The sequence below is a fragment of the Electrophorus electricus genome, chromosome 10, assembly GCF_041902795.1.
Source record: "Electrophorus electricus isolate QZ-2024a chromosome 10, ASM4190279v1, whole genome shotgun sequence".
Lineage (NCBI taxonomy): Eukaryota > Metazoa > Chordata > Actinopteri > Gymnotiformes > Gymnotidae > Electrophorus > Electrophorus electricus.
The window spans coordinates 16,315,286-16,333,486 of record NC_137506.1 but is presented as its reverse complement, the minus strand read 5'-3'; the positions used below and the strand labels follow the sequence as shown (position 1 = coordinate 16,333,486).

Genomic DNA, 18,201 nt, shown 5'->3' with positions numbered 1-18,201 from the left:
TATATATATATATATATATATATATATATATATATATATATATATATATATATATATATATATGCATGCAATATTTAAATATATATATATATATATTCAATATTTAAATATTTATATATATATATATATATATATATATATATATATATATATATATATATATATATATATATATATGAAGGTGCATATATAAAGTGCAAAATAGAGAGAACGAAAACAATTTTATTTAAGCAGAATATCCATTAAAATAACTATTGGATTTCATTGCTCATTTGATGATGCGGTAGGCCGGAGCAGGAAATCCCGCCCCTAGGTGTGTTGAAATGTCAGTCATCGTCGCGTTACCAATAAAGGTCCGAGGTACGCTAAAAGTCCGCCCTCCTTATCTGCGTCATTGTTTTCCGCGCGGGAGATGCAAGCGCGAGAAGTTGTTCATTTTAAGAGTCGCCGCCAGTAAGGTGAGAATCATAACATGAATAATCTTATATAAAGTTACGGGTTATTTACAGGAACATGTCTAACGTTATGGTTGTTTTTTTGGATCATACTTTGCCTGTCACGTGTTATTTAACGCTGGCTATCTTAACTTATAGCTAAGCTAACCTAGGTGGAGTTAGATGTGCTAGCTAGGCTATAAATTTTCTTTTTATACGGCAGTAATGCAGTGTATCTTTGCTAATAAATTAGTCTTTACGCCTTCGCCATCACGTAAATTAACACTTGAAGTCGGCACGTTATGCTAACGTTATTGATATTTTTCACTTTATTTGATTTAGCTATTTCAAGATGGCTCGTTCATTCTTAAAGCGCTTTCCCTTTTCCAAGCTTTGAACAACTGTAGTCTAACAGTATCCCATGTGTGCACCTGTACAGCGGTTCCTTTCCAAGCTAATGCATCTTACTTCCTGTAATGGTAGATAACCATTTTTTGACGATCACCACGGGGTTAACATGCCCTGCGAGAGAAAGCCAATTCGCTATGGCCATTCAGAGGGCCACACGGACGTCTGCTTCGATGATGAGGGAAGGTGAGTGGTGCTCGTTTTCCTTCTATAGGTCATCTCTTTCACTGGGAGAAAAGCCATCAATGTTATCTCGTCATTCAAATTTCACCTGCGAATATTGGACTTCAGTGTGTTGATGTCTTGGATAATTCTTTCGCAGGTGTATAGTGACCTGCGGTAGTGACGGTGATGTCCGCGTATGGGAAGGTTTAGACGATGATGACCCCAAATCCATAAACGTTGGGGAGAAAGCCTACGCTGTGGCTTTGAAAGTAAGTTGGAATTTAACCGTTGTTCATATATTGAAGTTTGTTTTTGTGTAAGTAATACTTACTGTCTTATCAACGCTCTGCCCTTCTGTTTGTTTGTTTTTTAACCTGCTTACAGCAAGTAGTTGTAAGTTATGCTTAATGTTATGGTTAAGCATGTCCAGAAAATTGCAAATAAATATTTCCTGTCTTAATGGTGGGATCAAACTACACAAACTCCTGTCAGATTTCGACACGATATTGTCATGGGCGACAAATTTCCAACATCGGGCCCGACGTATCAGGAAGTGTGATGTAATGAAGAAAGAAATGTGGCATCTAGGAGGCCCAATACCACTCTGACGAGAAGTCTAGTGTGTCAGAGTTTTCCTGCCTAGTCTGACAGCTCCTATGACGCGTTCTTTAACGTGGACCAGTAGGATGGCCGTGCTCTCTGGTGCACTTCATAAACATAACAAAGACGAAGAGGGATGCTGCTGGTTTCAGTTGTAGTGGCTGTGAAACAGCCTAACACTGAAGCATCTTTGTCTCTGTTTATCAGTGTACAATTCCTGAAACCCAATAGTCTTTTTTTTTTTTTTTTTTTTTTTTTTTTTTCCCTCAATGAGACTTTGTTTACATTTTATGTAAAGTATTTAATGTTCGTTACCTCAATTTTACTTTGAGAGATAGATGGCCCATATTGTCATCTTCATGACACCCAGGATTGGGTCAACAATTTTTGTTTTCGTGTCAAAGTATGCTGCTCACATGGTCAAAGACAAGAATATCATGTAGTCTGATCCCAGCATAAGATTTTAATAGGCAGGTCTCATAATTCCACTCTTGGATATTTTTGTGCTTGTATACTTCATGGTTCAAATAATTGTAATTGGAAGGAACTACTACAATACTGCTTGTGTTTTGAATTCAGGTTTCATGAATGTTTTGTCTGTTAGTTTGCTTAATTAGGATTTCTGTAATTCTGTACGTTTTAGGAAGTATTTTCACTTCCTAATGCGGGGGGGGACACTTTATCTATCCATCCATCCTAAAATAAATAAAAATCTCACACATTTGCTCATTCCTGTAAGTATAGCATTCTCCTATCTAAAAGTAGTTTGTGTGTGTATAACCTGTTATATTCCATGTCTATCTTTTGCAGAGTGGGAAGTTGGTTACAGCGGTTTCTAATAATACGGTTCAGATTCATACATTCCCTGATGGAGATCCTGATGGAATACTTACACGTTTCACCACAAATGCAAACCATGTCACTTTCAACTTCGCAGGCACAAGAGTTGCTGCTGGATCTAGGTAATATTTGTAGCTTGTATTGTTGCTCTAGAGAGCCTTCTAGTGGCTGAATCTTTCCTACCCAATTTCATATATGAAAAATGTCCATTGTTCACAGTACCATAGAAAGGATTGACTAGCACAGAGAGTTTTTGTCTGTTTAGTAGTATGTTCATACAAAGTGCGTGACTTGTTGGATGTATAGATTTTTAAATGGGGAAACATTACAGAAATGAAAGCATAGACCATGTCTCTCCATCGATTGAGCTGTTTTCTTGCTCTTGCTTTATTTTGAATATTGATTCAATATGCACTGGCAGCTGAGCCCCTAACAGATTATCTGATTTCTCTTCCTGTACCACTAGGAAATTAGTTTTCCTTCATTTCCCCACTTGTGAGGAAAGATGGTGCAGCTTCAATGTGTTTGTGGGTCTGGCAGAATTGCCTGGTTGTCTCTGCTCATTTTCTCTTGTGTGGTGGTTTTGTTTTGTTTTGTTTTTTTGTTTTTTTCTCCTCCTCCTTTCTCACTCTCACTCAGTGACTTCATGGTGAAGGTGATTGAGGTGATGGACAGCAGCCAGCAGAAAGCTCTCCGGGGCCATGCTGCTCCTGTGCTCAGCGTGGCCTTTGACCCCACTGACGAGTTTCTTGTAAGCAAACACTTGTACTGCTGGGCATTTAACTTGCCCTGACTACTTAAATATACTTCTTTCTTTCTTTTATACTTCCAATTAAGACAGCATTCAAACTTTGTTGTGTAATGTAGAATTTCATACATACTAGGCTGGGGGGATTTATACAAAACGCATATCCAGAACAGGGCAAGTTTGCGGAAAGTTCACTTTGTGTTTGTTTTAGCTGGAACCTGGTAATCCTTCAATGGCTCAAAGTGGCCCAGTGAACTTTAGGGAACACTAAATATTTGAACTGAACACATTGATTTTGGAATATATATTAGTCTGATGCACACAGACTCTACCCTCTGAATTGTACCCAGAATCCACTCTGGGCTTTTTACATAAGTTTCACTTTTATATTTAGTGTGTGAGGCCACTAACAAGTAATGATCATTAATTCCTCTATTATGGAATACAACAGTTGAACCTGTGAATAGGGCTGCCAAATAGTTGGAAGTTGCATTTCCCAGTTTTGTAGTAGAATGCAGTATGAAGCCTGCAGTTCTAAACATGAGAATTCCTCTACAGGCCTCGTCCAGCTGCGATGGCTCAGTAGCAGTGTGGTCTTTAGAAAACCAGGTGAGTATCTCCTTCCCCATGAGAAATTCATGAACACTTTGAGCAGAGAAGGTGCTGGCTGAGGCTAAGTGGGGGTGGCTGGGGGGGCAGTATATGTCCTACATTTTTGTAACCCATTTGGTTTCTTCTCCCAAGACTCAAGTGGCGAATTGGGCGGTGCTACAGAAGAGCAGTGATGTTAGCAATGCCAAGTCTCTGTGCAGGCTGGCTTGGCAGCCGCATTCCGGACAGGTACTGATCTGTCCTCTAGCTCTGCTAAAGCCTGCAGCCTATGGAGAAGGAGGCCACTGTTTTTATGCAAATTTCAAGTCCGTTGTGACTGGCATATCCTCGTCTGCTGTGATGAACAAAGCCCACCGAAGTGTGCTGATGGATGTCTGATAGACGTGTTTCTGGATCGGTCATTTGTGCCTGTCTGTAGTTTCTAGCGGTTCCGGTAGACACAACTATCCAGCTGTATGAGCGGGGCTCCTGGACTCATGTCGGTACCCTCTCTGATGACCTCCTCACCCAGGTCAGTGTGAGAAGTGGCTACGTCTGTCCGCTCCTTTACTGTGCAGCACTTGTGCATTTTTAATATCAAACAGCTAAAGCCGTTGAAGGCAGAAACGACTCAAGACGTTGCTTCGTGCTAACTTTTCTAGGGACATCGAAACTCCTTGCTCAGAAGACTTTGTATCTGTCACACCATAGTAATGAGAGCCATGTGTAAAGAGTATTGTTCAAGTCTTCCCCAACTACTCTTAATGAGCAGGTTGTTAACGTGGTGGTGTGGTCGCCGTGTGGGAAGTTCCTGGCAATGGGTTCGGTTGGAGGGGACCTTGCTGTGTGGGACATTGAAGCCAAGCTGTGCATTGAGAGGTACTGGGATCTCAGTGGTGCTGGGTGGTAGCTGCGTGAACTATCCCAAACACTGGCCTTTCTCTGTGGCATTTGCTGCCCTTGGATCAAATCATATCGCTTTTGTCATCACTGTGGCGTGCATGTTAACTACATGGCGGTGTGAGCCTCATGTTTAACACACAAAAAAACATTACACATAGAAGAAATGTAAAAGTTGCTATACAGTGCAATGTGAAATACAAGAGACGTTACCATAAACACTACAGTAGACACTATACGATGGACAACTGCACAACTTGTGTAATACAAAAGAAACCTTATGAACATGCTGTTTTTAATTTTACTTAATTTTATCAAGGCTCAGTTTTCCTTTTGTCACATCCTCTAGGTTAAAACCTCTTGTAAAAAGTCTTGTTGAATCCATTGTCAAAGCTTTCACTCCTCTTAAGCACTTTGAATTGGCCCTGTTTGAAAAGTGCTATGCAAATATACTTGCCTTGACTTAAATTTCTTTAGTTGGCACCAACAGGGACGTTAAGGCTTTGTGTCTGTGTCTGTGTCTGTCCCAGACAGAAGCATGAGCGTGGCTACACTGTGTGTGCTATGGCCTGGCATCCCTCTGGAGGCCAGATTGCTTACACAGACACAGAGGGTTGTCTGGGTCTGCTGGATGAAGTCTGTGTGCCCTCATCAGCCTCCAGCAGCAGCAAGAGCGCCAAGGTCCGTCTGCCTCTGGCTCAAAGTTTCCACAGCACAGGACCATCTGCCGTGATTTGACCCGAAGGCTGCTGGAAATGTGTAGATGCGTAGTCTCAGAAGCATGACACTTGACGTGGTTTTTTTGTTTAGTGCAGTCAAGTAAATTGTCAGTTACAATCATAAGCCTCTGTTTCTGATTGCGATCTACAGACTGCAGCAAGCAAAGAGTCAAAGGACTATGACGATCTGTTTGATGAAGATGATGGTGGTGTTCATGTGCTGGATGAATGCGTGAGTGACTCCCGCTCACCTGCAAAGAGTGCTGTCATGGAGGATGACGATGATCTCATGCCAGCCACCAGCAGACCACGGAACAGAGGAGCCTTCCTTGATGATGACGAGAATTCTCAAGGTGAGACTTCATTGTTTATTGTAATCTGATAGACACTGGTGGTGTCCTCACACACACACACACACACACACACACAATCATACCAGAAAACAGAAAAGAAGTTCCTAAGCCACTTTGGTGACATTGGCAGAATTAATTTTTGCAATTAGCAACACTTCATAGGACCTTAGTCCACACCTTGATTGCAGTGACTTAAATGCACACCCTCAAAGCTGTAACCTCACTCCTCAGACACGGCTTCAGTGAAGGCAGACGGGTTTGTAGAGGAAGACGGCGTTGGCACTGTCCTCTCAACTGCGGTGCCAGCTGTCACCCGTCCAGCCTACGACGGGCCCATGCCCACCCCACCCCAGAAAGCCTTCCAGCCAGGCTCCACGCCTGGCCACCTCATGCACCGCTTCATGGTACAGTAACTGGGGAATCTCAGACTGGGGGTTAAATAAACGGTGGTGGTGTCTATCTGAGGAAAATTTTAAATGACTGCACTTTAGGACTTAATGGAAATGCAGCCTGGAGAGCATTTTCTTTTTTTTTAACCTAGAGAAGTGAAGAGGGCTCAGACAGAAGGAAAGTTTGTACTTCTGAGAGTGTCCAACCAATGAAGTGTTCATGCTCCCAGAACTTGAGTATTGCTTAAGACTCTGGATAGGGAAATTGGGAGGCGTCAGAACTGCTCTGATGGAGAGTAACCTTGTAATTGGTAGAAGTTGCTCTTTGGCTAATTGACGGGACAATGTTTTTTTTTTTTAAACCACTTTCTTTTTTCCTTCCAATTTTAGTCATCATGCCAGTTCCCACCCATTAGCTAGATAACCTTCCTCTGTCATATCATAACTGCCAGCTGTGGATATGGTTAAGCACTTGTGTTCGAGGTTTTAAAACGATCTTACCAAAACAGCCAGCCTAACAAACATTTAGTTTGTCTTCCCAGGTGTGGAACTCTGTGGGTATCGTGCGGTGCTATAACGATGACCAGGACAACGCTATTGATGTGGAGTTCCACAACAGTGCTGTCCACCATGCCATGCACCTCACTAATACTCTGGAGCACCGCCTGGCCGACCTGTCGCACGAGGCCGTCCTGCTCGCCTGTGAGGGAACTGATGAAGTTGCGAGGTAACATGCGATCCCACATTTGGATAGCTACTCTTGAAGCAATGCATGCGGAATGTTTAATATCCGGCATGTTGGTTTGTTTAAAGAACATTTAATTATAAGACTGCAGGTTTTTATCTATTTGAGGTTTAACTGTTGATTTAGGGGGGGGGGAACAAAAAAAGAATCTTGTAAGCACGTCTGTCACGTGTTTTTATTTTGTAAAAGGTTGTTCGAGGTAGATGTCTAATCAATACGCTTGCTCCCACCCCCCCCCCAGGGCTGAGCTCGCTTTTAACCCTTCATCTGTTTTTACAAAGCAAATCTGCCCTTTGCTCTCCCGCTTCTGGCCGTGACCCCATCTGCTCTGTCTCTGCATGCGCAGCAAGCTCCAGTGTCTTCACTTCTCCTCGTGGGACACAAAGAAAGAGTGGATGGTGGACCTCCCCAAAGGCGAGGACATCAGGGCCATCTGCCTGGGCCAGGGCTGGGTGGCGGCTGCCACCAGTTCCCTGTTTGTGCGCCTCTTCTCTATCGGTGGCCTGCAGAGGGAGCTGCTGAGCCTCCCAGGCCCTGTGATCTGCATGGCGGGTCACGGGGAGCAGCTCCTCATAGCTTACCACAGAGGTATCGGAACAGACAGCACAGGCTTCGGTCGCTTGATGCACCTGGACTCGATTTTGTTCATTCGTCACTTTAATTTAATACTGAAGTCCTTTTAATAAGTATGTTTAAACACACTTTTAGAAGTGTATTTGAGATGACATTAGAAATCCAGCGAGCTTTTTTTTTTTTTAGATACAGTAAAAGCATGTTAGGTGTGGGGGGAATCAGAAAAAGGATATTGCGAAGAGGAAATGGTGTCATTTAGTCCTTTTTTGGGTTGTGTTAACTGCTTTGTCAACGTAAAATGTAGTTTGGAGCATGGGAAATGTTGGGTTGTGCAGTTAAGCACTTCTCCAGGACCAAGACTGGGGACAATGTCTGTTCAGTGAGAATTTATTTTTAACCCCCAAGATATCAGTGTTCTAATGAAAGACTTGATGGTTAAAAACAGTTCCCTAAAACGTGTTTGCAAGTTTGGCCACCCTAACTCCACTGTAGACTAGGACAAACCGCACAGGTGCTCATGGCGTTTTAAACTCATCCTGTCCTGTGCTGTCAGGTACTGGGTTTGATGGCGACCAGGCCCTGGGAGTGCAGCTGTTGCAGCTGGGTCGAAAGAAAAGGCAGGCCATCCACGGGGAACCACTGCCTCTCTCCCGCAAGTCCTACCTGGTGTGGATGGGGTTCAGTGCAGAGGGTGAGTCATCTCTCTGTAGGTGTGTTGTCTCCATTCCCCCTTAAAGCCTCTGATTTTCAATGCTTTGAATCCTTTCAGATTAGCATCATAACAGCAGCCGTTGTGTTGCAGGGACGCCGTTTTGTGTGGATTCCGAAGGCATAGTACGCATGCTAAATCGATCTCTGGGAAACACATGGACTCCTGTGTGCAACATACGAGAGAGCTGTAAAAGCAGATCAGACCACTACTGGGTGGTCGGCATCCATGAAAACCCTCAGCAGCTCAGGTAAGACATTTGTTGTGGGGGGGGGGGTTTCCTTCCCCCCCTCCTCATGTGGGAGTCCAGACCTAAATCCAGCACCTACAATCTCGGATGCTGCCCCTGTGTGGTTCTTGGGTAAATCAAACGTCCACAGCATTCACTTTGGTTTGTCTGGCTTGTTAGTCTTGTTTTTGCATTTTTCCTAAAGGGGGTGGAAAAATAAATCCCCTCTTCTGTTGTTGCCCTGAGGCAGATTTATTCATCTTGCCATGCTTGCGCTCCTCCCAAGTTTTCTTCCTCATACCTATTGAGGGAGGTTTTCCATTCAATCTTCTTACTCAGAAGGGCTTTGGACTTGCTCTGTCATAATGCTGCTTCATGACACTGTTTAGTATGCTATGCAAATAAAATTCAGTTGAATCCCCTGAAGTCCTCCAAAGAACCTGGACGCTGTGATGTTTGGTGAACAGCTTTGGTTTGGCCTTGGACAACAGGAGAAGGTAACTGGCACCATTCTCTGCCCTTCGTCTGCAGGTGTATCCCCTGTAAAGGTTCCCGATTCCCCCCTACACTGCCCCGCCCTGCTGTAGCCATCCTGCCTTTCAAACTGCCTCTCTGCCACACCAGCACAGAGAAAGGTCAGATGGAGGTAAGACAAGGAAAAATTCCACAAACATATTTTTAAAAAGTTGTCTAGTGGAAACCTGTAGTACTGGTACATGGAAATCTGTGCAGTATAGACTGTTTGCCATCCAGGCTGTAATGTAGAACTTCTGCTTACTTTGAAACCAGAAGTTACACTGGTATGTCCATCTTGATGACCCCTGTGCCTTTGTTTCCTTGGTGATGGTATATGGTGGCATAAGCAATTAAACCACTCACTAAATCTGAACTGATACTGCAGGACTGAATTAAGAGAATATCCTTAGTAGAAAATCACTCAGCATAGCATCATCTGATCTGATGTATGATCATCTATAGTGTTTTACTTGTATCATGTAAATGAAATCCTCATTTGTGCCTGTGGTTTTGCAGGAGCAGTACTGGCGCTCAGTCATCTTCCAGAACCACTTTGGCTTCCTGTCCTCCAGTGGCTATGAGGTGGATGAGGAGAAGCAGAAGCAGATGGAGAAGGCGCAGCAGGAACTGCTGATGAAGATGTTTGCTGTAAGTGATCCTCAGCTGCTAAACAGTTTTGCTGCCTATTGATGTCTGACCGACTTGCTGAACGTTGTTCAGTGGACCCCAGGCCTACACAAATATGTAACATGCATTTTCTGAAAATTAAGCCAATAAACTGTTAGATTCTAATTGCATTAGTTGGCGCAGAAACTTCGCGGTAATCACTGGCAAAGTGTAGATTAATGGAGAAAGTAGTTAATTCACACTTGGCCCACAGACAGAATAGCAGCAAAAATATCAGGAAATGTTTAACTCTTTTCTGCTTGCTAATCCTTGACATCCAACTGTATATTGTGACGAACAGTAAGTTATGATGCGAGCAGCATCTGAGATGCAGACTGAAATGACTCATTAGGGACAACTTGTGGTCTTGTCAAAATTTAGATTTTTCTCCACTCGTTTTCTTCTGAGTTTAATACTCCTGTAAGTGGAAATGTGAGAATTTCTTGATTAGTCACTAGTAGAATTGGACATTTTTTGTCCCTTGGAGAGAGAAGCCTTGAGCACAGTTCCAATGCCAAAAACACACCCACATACATGCCCACAAATACAGCTTGGATTTGCATCTCTTTACTGCGGAATGGGAAGTTTGCAAATGGGAATTTGATTAGGTTGGAAGATCCAGAAGAAAATCCCCCAAAAATAGTGGTGCTTGGTATGTGGACTTAAAAGTGGTATTATTGCGAGCTATATTGTCAACCTAGTTGCTCTTCCATGAAGCTTACATGTTCATAGTACATTTGTAAAATTCAAATTCATATTTGCAAGTGGTCAGTTGTTCATGCTTACCGATCATAACTGAAATGGCAAAATATGGTTTGTTTATTCACATACCTTTTTTCGTTTTAACACCAAACTTTTAGATGCTTGAGGTGTTTAGTTTTTCTTTATTTACTGTCTTGTTTTGTGTCTGCATGTGTTTGTGGCAGCTATCATGTAAGCTGGAACGAGAGTTTCACTGTATGGAGCTGGCGGAGATGATGACCCAGAGCGTGGTGACACTGGCCATCCGTTACGCCTCCCGCTCCAGACACATGCTTCTGGCCCAGAAGCTCAATGAGCTCGCGCTGGAGAAAGCCAGTCACCTGCAAGAGGAAGAGGAAAATGAGGAGGAGCAGGAAGAGGAGGCAGCCTATTGCAGGACAGTACAGAGTGCAGGGTAACTTGGAGCTATAGGTTCATTTCTGATGTCTGGATTTTTGAGCATGTTTTTAAAGGAATGGTTAACCATTTTGTGCTACTTCTGTTTTACTGGCTAAAAAAAAAAGGGGGAGGTGGGGGGGTTGTGGAGCACAATCCTGTGTAAAGATAAGCAATTATTGGTCATTTTTATACTGAAGAGGGCATGTTGGTAACCATTGATGTAGTTGTCAAGGCTGTGATAAAGCGGAAACATTTTCTTTGCTTCTGTGATGGCTATGAAATTATTATTATTATTATTATTGGTGGTGGTGGTGGTATGGGTGTGGGTTAAATAAATCATCTACCCCTCGACCTGGGGGAAAATATGCCTCACTTAAGTACTCTTCTCAGGCTAGCATTCTGCAATTTTCTATTTATTTATTTTTATGAGAATGAGCTACTTCTCTTTGATGCTGAGATCATTATACTGGGCACGAATTCTGGGTGTTGTTGCCTTCCACTGATGAACTCTAATATGGTGCTGGTCACTAACTCACAAATCCATGTAATCGTTGAGAATTTGGGGCTGCTTTTACAAAACACACTTTAAATTAGGCATGCTTACATGGATTTAAAAAAAGTGGCTGCAGCAGTAGCTTGTTTGGTGCATTTTTTTGGCAAAGAGACTTAGCCATATAAAGGTGTGTGTGTGTGTGTGTGTGTGGCTTTTTTTATATATATATACATCTGTCTCCTTCATCGTTTGATGTGGTGTTGCCACATAATTTCTTGTGATCAGTGTTGAGGCCCTTAGAAGCCCTGAAAGCTTGGTTCCATGGTGCAGTGGAACTTAGACTTGTAACTTGACTATTACTGTAAATAAAATCCCTGTTTTCAGTGGATGTTTGCCCAGGTGTTCTGCCTGCAGTGTACCTCAAATGTATTTTCTGCTCGATGTTCACAGGTTTAACCAAGCCAGTGAAGCATCCCAAAATTCTAGCTATAGACAAGTGCAAGAAAACTGTGAAGAGGAAGATGATGTACAGGAAGAACCAATGGAAGCAGAGGAAGGAGCTGATGGCAAGAATCCCTGTATGTATACTGTTTGAATGCTTGTTCATGGGAAAGTTGTAATATGTGCTAGTTATGGCCACAGTTGGCTCTTTGGCATCTAGCTGTGTTGACATTAATTCTGAATTGTACAAAAATAAATTGAATAGGATTATGGTGACATTTGAGATTTTTAAGATGCATAGAATGGTTTCTTTGAGTCATTGTGTGGTAAGACATTATTCCTTGGCTTCACAGTTCTGGAAAAGGGTTAAGTACTTCTACAGGTGTTTGGGTGTTTGGTTTTTTTTAAGGCATTTTCCTTTTTTTTTTTTTTTTGCCATCAAGCAAGTTGAGGATTGGCACCTTGGTGGTAATCTACTTTGTGATTTAACTCTGCAGGTGTGAACCCTTTCAGTAAAGGAGGAAGATCACCTGAGAGGCCTTCCTTGAAAGCAGGTTTGTACACAGCCATCAGAAGAGTGTGCCCCGTTAAGAGTAATACACTCCAGCTGTCTGTGTGCTATTGCGACCTCATTAATTAGTTACTTGCATATGGAAGCAAAGTGAGACCAAAGTCTGTTTACAGTTTGGCCTCTGTTTGCATTATGTAAACAGGCAAATTGTTCCAGAACTTTACCTTTTTACATTTCAAGGTAAAACTGCTTGCTATACTCATTAAAAAAAAAAAAAAAAAAAAATGCTTGTATGTGTACATAATGTATAATATAAATTGTTGTATTGTTAAAATTGTCCTGTTGTCTTATTTTTGTTTCCCACAGTCAGCAAAGAAAGCCGTGTGAATCCTTTTAAGGTAAGGGTGGGTGGGTGGGTGGGTGGGTGGAGTCGCAAGATGATTCTCAGTGCATCAGAGCTCGTCTTTCACGTCTAGGTCTCTGGAGCAGGAAGGTCAACCAGATCCCCTGCAGGGCAGCCCCGAGTAGCTAACGTGCTGGACACCATGACCAGTAGGAGACCCTCACTGTGCAGCTCCATAAAACAGAGCAAGACTGCAGTGCTGAAGCCCCTGGCACCCAAAGCCAGGTCCAAGGTGCAGTCTGCCGATCAAATATATGCACACGCACAGTTCCAAGGCCGATGCCTTACTTGCCCTGCCGGGTTTCATAAGACTCACTTCTGGCCGGTTGGGCACTGGCGATCCCCTTATGTTAGTTATTAAACTCTAATTGTGGCCTTATGCTGCCAGATGTCAGAGGCAAACCGCCAAACCTATAAATCTGTCTCGTTGAGCATCTGTTTTTTATTTAGAATGAGAGATTGGTTAGTAAGACCTGCCTTTTGTATAAAAATTACATAATTACGTCATTTTATACTTGGCGTTGGAGCACCAAGTCAGAAAGCAAGATTGTTTGACCCATATCACACCTCACGTACCGGTATGCAGCCTGACCCCACCTTGTAGCTGTCAGTGTATGTGACTGGTTGCTACTGAGAGGGTGACGCAAACAGCCACTCAGACACGCTGGCTTAAGTTGCATCCCACAAGGGAAGTGTATTCACTGTGAACAGCGCGTGTGAGCCTGAGCCTGCCCAAGTCCGAAAATCAAATTAGACAGTGGCTGTTCTCCAGCCAAACTGTGGAGCATGTTTCTGCCGCTAAGTGGGGTGACTCTTTCAGTGGACAAAGTGAAAAGTGGAGATCTTGGGACTCCCCTGACCCCACCCCAGTTTCAGACAAGTCTCATCCTTCATCTGTGATGAGCCTGGCACCACTGGACAAAGGCCCTAAAGTGTTTCTCTTCCCACATTTCTGGTGTTGAAGGGGCTGCAATTCTCCCCCTTGGCACCAAAGCTCTGCAGCTGACCACTGTCCGAGGTCCTGAAGAGCGGCTCAATGACTGATAATGGCGGCGGTTGGGTTTCGTGGTAGTCTCGCCCACCGAGCCGCTCAGCATGAAGCCATATTTTCTCTCTCTAACAGACGCAGGCCACTCTGCTGCAGATGAGTGCACCGAAAGGAGCTGGCAAGAAGCAGGTGGAAAATGAGGTGGAGAAACAGACAGTGCAGAAGCTTCCAGCAACAGCTGGAGGTGGTGTAGAAAGCGTGAGGTAGGTTGTACTAGCACAGCTGTTACATGTTTGTGTGAACCTTTTATTGTTCTGAAGCGGGCACCTTGATTACTGGTCTGTTGATGCAGTTCTCTCCCTGAAGCTTAGGCAGGTCTCCTTTTAAGAAGCAGTTAGTGTGTTTGTATTGTATTTGAGACCAAGTAGGGCACTGGTGAGCCAGACAGTCAGGTTCTACCTGAAAAACTTGGTCAAGATAAAATGTCAGTCTGTTAAACTGTAAGGAATCAAGGATATAAAGATGCTTTGTTGCTTTAATGCTACTTGGGTATGTAATTTTGCGCTACTGTTTCTGCTCATTTCAGACAGAAGACAGGCTTCCAGCTGTGGCTCGAGCAGAACCGGAAGAGCATCCTTGCTGACCGTCCAGATCTGGAAGAGACTGAGATCATCAAAGAGGCTATGGGCCGCTTCCGCACCCTCTCAGCTGACGAGAGACTGGTGAGCTTGCACAGGCTCCCTGAGAGAAATCTTAATCTCGCAGAGCACAGATGGAAGCAATTCATCCATTCTCTGCTCCCATTTTCTCCATTTCATGGGATTTCAGGGGACATGTTTGGATCATTGGAAAGTGAGGATAGGTTGCTGTCACTGAAACGCTCTGCTTTTGGCAGCTGCTGCTTATGCACTCCTAATTAGAACTTGTACTGATGGAGGGGTTGTTGTCTCTCAACAGCTGTAATTGCAGGCTTTGCATTCCGTATAACTTCACCTGCAGTGGCTGTGGAAATTTTATTTATTTTTGTATGACAGTGCTGCAGTCATCTTACAAGCAACTTACTGTGGTGAAAGCAGGTGCATGGACCACACCTGGCCTTAAACCTGCGTCTTCAGGAGACAAATGCAGTTATGTGCAAAAGCAGTGTGTTTTTTAAAAAAGCTCAATCTCAAAATGGCATTTATTTCCATATACACAAAGGTACTGGGAGCACTGCACATTCAATTCCAAATAAAAGCATGGGGGGGATCCCATTATTCTTTTTTTTTCTTCATTTTCAGTTTGAACTTTTTTTTTTATATAAAGTTTTTATTTACAAACTTGAATATTTGCAGTGTAAACTGAGTCATTTACAGATTTGGCTTTTCTGTTGATCACTGAACTAATGTTTAGTTGTATAACCTTTTATTTCTGATAGCTGCTTTACATCTGTGTGGCATGGAGTCAAGTAACATCTGACCCCTGCTAACAGATATTCCAGCCCAAGCTGACTGGACTACATTCCACAGTTCTTCTGCATTCTTGGGTTTTGCATCAAAAACAGCATTTTTGATGTCACTCCACAAAATTCTCAATCGCGTTGAGGTCTGGGGATTGGGCTGGCCACTTCATAACATCAATCTTTAGTCTGGAATCTGGATGTTGCCCACCTTGCTGGTGTGTTTGGGGTCACTGTCCTGTTGAAACACCCATTTCAAGGGCATTTCTTCTTCAGCATAAGGCAGCATGACCTCTTCAAGTATTTTTGATGTATTCAAACTGGTCCATGGTGCTTGGTATGCAATAAATGGGTCTGACTCCAAAGTATGAGAAATCTCCCCAAACAATTATGCTTGCACCTCCATGTTTTACAGTCTTCAGTGTACTGTGGCTTGAATTCAGTGTTTTATGGGTCGTCTCAAACTGCCTGTGGCCTTTGTTCTTAATGGATCTAATCTTGCTCTCATCCGTCCATAGAATGTTGCGCCACTTCTCTTTAGGTCAGTAAATGTGTTCTTTAGCAAACTAGCCTTTAACACCATCTTTTTTTTCAGCAATGGTACTTTACGAGGGTTTCTTGCAAATAGTTCGGCTTCACGTAGGTGGCGTCTGATTGTTGCAGTACTCGCAGTAACTGAAGATCTTTGATTTTCCTGGAGCTGATCATTGGATGCGTCTTTGCCGTTCTATGATCTACGCCGATGGTAGTATTTATTTTCCTAACGTTTCAGGTTTTGTTTGCCATTTTAAAGCATTTGAGATCATTTTACCTGAGCAGCCAATTGTTTTCTGCACTTCTGTTTTCCCCTCTCCAATCAACTTCTTGATCAAAGTTCTTCCTCCTTCAGTACAATGTCTGGAATGACCCATTTTACTCACTGAGCAAGGGATAAAACCAGCAGGTACAACACTTGCTGCCCTCCTTTAAATAAGGGCCATAATTGTCACCTGTTTCTTCATAGAATGAATGACCTTACTAATTGAACTCCACGCTGCTATTAATTTGAACACACCCCTTTCATTAAATGAGTCAGTTATACCCAATTAGTAGCGTGCATGACTGTTGATTCTGTTGGTTGCCCATTACTCGGATATACTTATCCATGAATTTGTTCCCCATGTTGTATCATCTTTTCTGCCAAAATCAGTAATTAAATACATGTAGTGTTGGACTGCTGTCATTTAGTGCATAAGTGTATGCTCTAATCACCAGACCAAAGAGCCATCTTGTTCACAACAGAGAGGGTTCCTTTACTCGTACACAGCTGCCAGAACACGCATTTTACCATCCTGAGTGATGGTCTCTTGAGGAGTTGTAGTAATCTTGTTCTCAGTTTGTTGACCACAGTGAAGATTTTATTTTAGCTTAAGCAATGCATTTACTGTTTTTGATCATGTTAGAAATTTGTTATACCTAGATGCATTTTATTTATAAAGATTTTTTAGCTGCATTTTAATTCCTTTGCCAGAATATAGCCTGCTGTTCAAAAGAATCTTTTAAAGTTTTAAATCTGAAATTTTTATAAATTGATTAGATGCTCTTTACAAATGAAGCTGTGCTTGTTGAGAGGGACTTAGGAAGTTAAGGGTGGTATCTAATGGATTTTATATAATAAAGCTCACGGCTCCTGCCATCTCTCGGAGATGTTAAGTATTTGTTAAATGACGTTTCCCCTTTCTAGTGCAGTAAAAACACAGATCTCTAGTCTCCTGTGTTTTGGGCTGCATAAGCACTCAGATTAGTTGTGCATTTTGTTTGTTTTTTGTTTTTCTCCATGACCCCCACACCCTGGAGATGCAGTGTGAGCACAGGCCAGAGTTCCCTCTCCGTACACTTGAGCTGGGACTGGTAGTGGGTGGGGTGGGGCCTGGCTCGGCTGTCCTGTTGCTCTGGAAACACAACCTGGAGATTGGGGCTCCTCATTGATCTTATGTTGATGAGATGCTGAGGGGGTGGAGCCAGAGCGCTGCAGGGCTGGCTGAATAAAGCTGGAGAGATGGTGAACGAGTGGTGTAGGCACTGGCACTAATAAGGGAGATGTGATGAGTGACTCATCACAGCTTCCTGAGTTGTCCACTGCCTTTTGTCTGCTCTCAGGGGAAGCGGATGCGTTTGTACTGGAGCTGCTCTGACTATAGTAACTACATTCACACACATGCTGTAGAATCTGATGATCTGTGCATGTATGACTAAATATAAGCATATAGGTTGTCCTGAACAGACTGAGGTAACCAATACAAACAGTTAAACGTATAAATGTCTTTTTAATGCAGCCTCATGCATCTTTTGACATTTAATATTCTCCATCCCCTCCAGAGCTGGACAGAGAGAGCGAAAGGCATGTCTGGGGAGGTTGTAGACCTCAAGAAAAGGAAGCGAGTGGACGAGGAAAAAAAAGAGGTGGACGTGCAGCTGGAGACCAATGCAAATGATGCAAAAAAGAGAAAACCTCTGGACACATCAGCCAAGCTCTCTGCATTTGCTTTCAGCAAGAACTGACTTCAGTTTAATACTGAGGGCTTTTTTTTTTTTTTTAAATGCTTGTTTTAAAAATCTGGAATGTCTTATAAAATATACACACCTAATAAGTCTCAAAAGAACAAGTAAGCCTTTGTGTTCTATTCTTTATAAATGCTTCTTGAACAAGACAGTTTGCAGTGAGTATGTAAGACCATTAGTAATGCTTGAAACATGTTGAGTTTCTTGTCAGCTCAATCTGGAGTATAACGCAGCTTTTTTTATTATTATTATTTTTTTTTTTTTAGTAAAATGTTCATATTGTAATGTTTGTGCCCCTGGGGTCATATCTAACAGGTGTAATGTCAGTGTTTGGTGCTTGTACATATTATTTTTTAACTGTACTGTTTGTTAAATGAATAAAAATTACCTTTTTTATAAACGTATTTGATGTTACATCAAATTGGTAGGTGAATACATGTATGGAACATTTACACTGGGTATACATACAGGTTGCATCTAAATTTGGGATTGCTTGGTACAATTCTGGTGTAAATTTATTTTTTATTTTTTAATGGTCCATAAAGGACCTTGATCTGCGGTTGGATTAGCCAGTCCAACAGGTTATCTAAACTAACCAGCCAAGCAGGTGTCCGCATCGACCAACCTTCAATCGAGTCAACACTGCATGCTAATTTTAAAA

At 42.6% G+C, this 18,201-nt stretch overlaps 1 protein-coding gene across 5 annotated transcripts; it reads left to right on the top strand.

Moving 5' to 3' along the window:
- The first annotated feature begins 396 nt into the window (after positions 1–396).
- On the top strand, positions 397–17,932 carry wdhd1 (WD repeat and HMG-box DNA binding protein 1). Of its 5 annotated transcripts, none has more exons than XR_014125681.1 (27): positions 397–458; positions 918–1,028; positions 1,165–1,276; positions 2,418–2,569; positions 3,087–3,198; positions 3,754–3,804; positions 3,940–4,035; positions 4,226–4,318; positions 4,559–4,665; positions 5,217–5,367; positions 5,557–5,758; positions 5,990–6,162; positions 6,690–6,874; positions 7,239–7,480; positions 8,019–8,156; positions 8,268–8,424; positions 8,935–9,049; positions 9,436–9,567; positions 10,512–10,741; positions 11,669–11,796; positions 12,157–12,213; positions 12,537–12,568; positions 12,647–12,805; positions 13,697–13,824; positions 14,148–14,283; positions 15,595–15,744; positions 17,358–17,490. XR_014125681.1 is itself a non-coding variant. In XM_026999837.3 (26 exons), exons 2-26 carry the CDS (start codon positions 952–954, stop codon positions 17,538–17,540), a joined length of 3,348 nt encoding a protein of 1,115 aa, XP_026855638.3. In that variant the 5' UTR covers positions 397–458; positions 918–951; the 3' UTR covers positions 17,541–17,931. The 5 variants fall into 5 exon arrangements, 3 of the variants coding, with proteins under 3 accessions (XP_026855638.3, XP_081578311.1, XP_081578312.1); XR_014125682.1 differs by lacking the exon at positions 17,358–17,490 and adding an exon at positions 15,874–15,928; XM_026999837.3 differs by lacking the exon at positions 15,595–15,744 and having other exon boundaries at positions 17,358–17,931.
- The last annotated feature ends 269 nt before the right edge of the window (positions 17,933–18,201 follow it).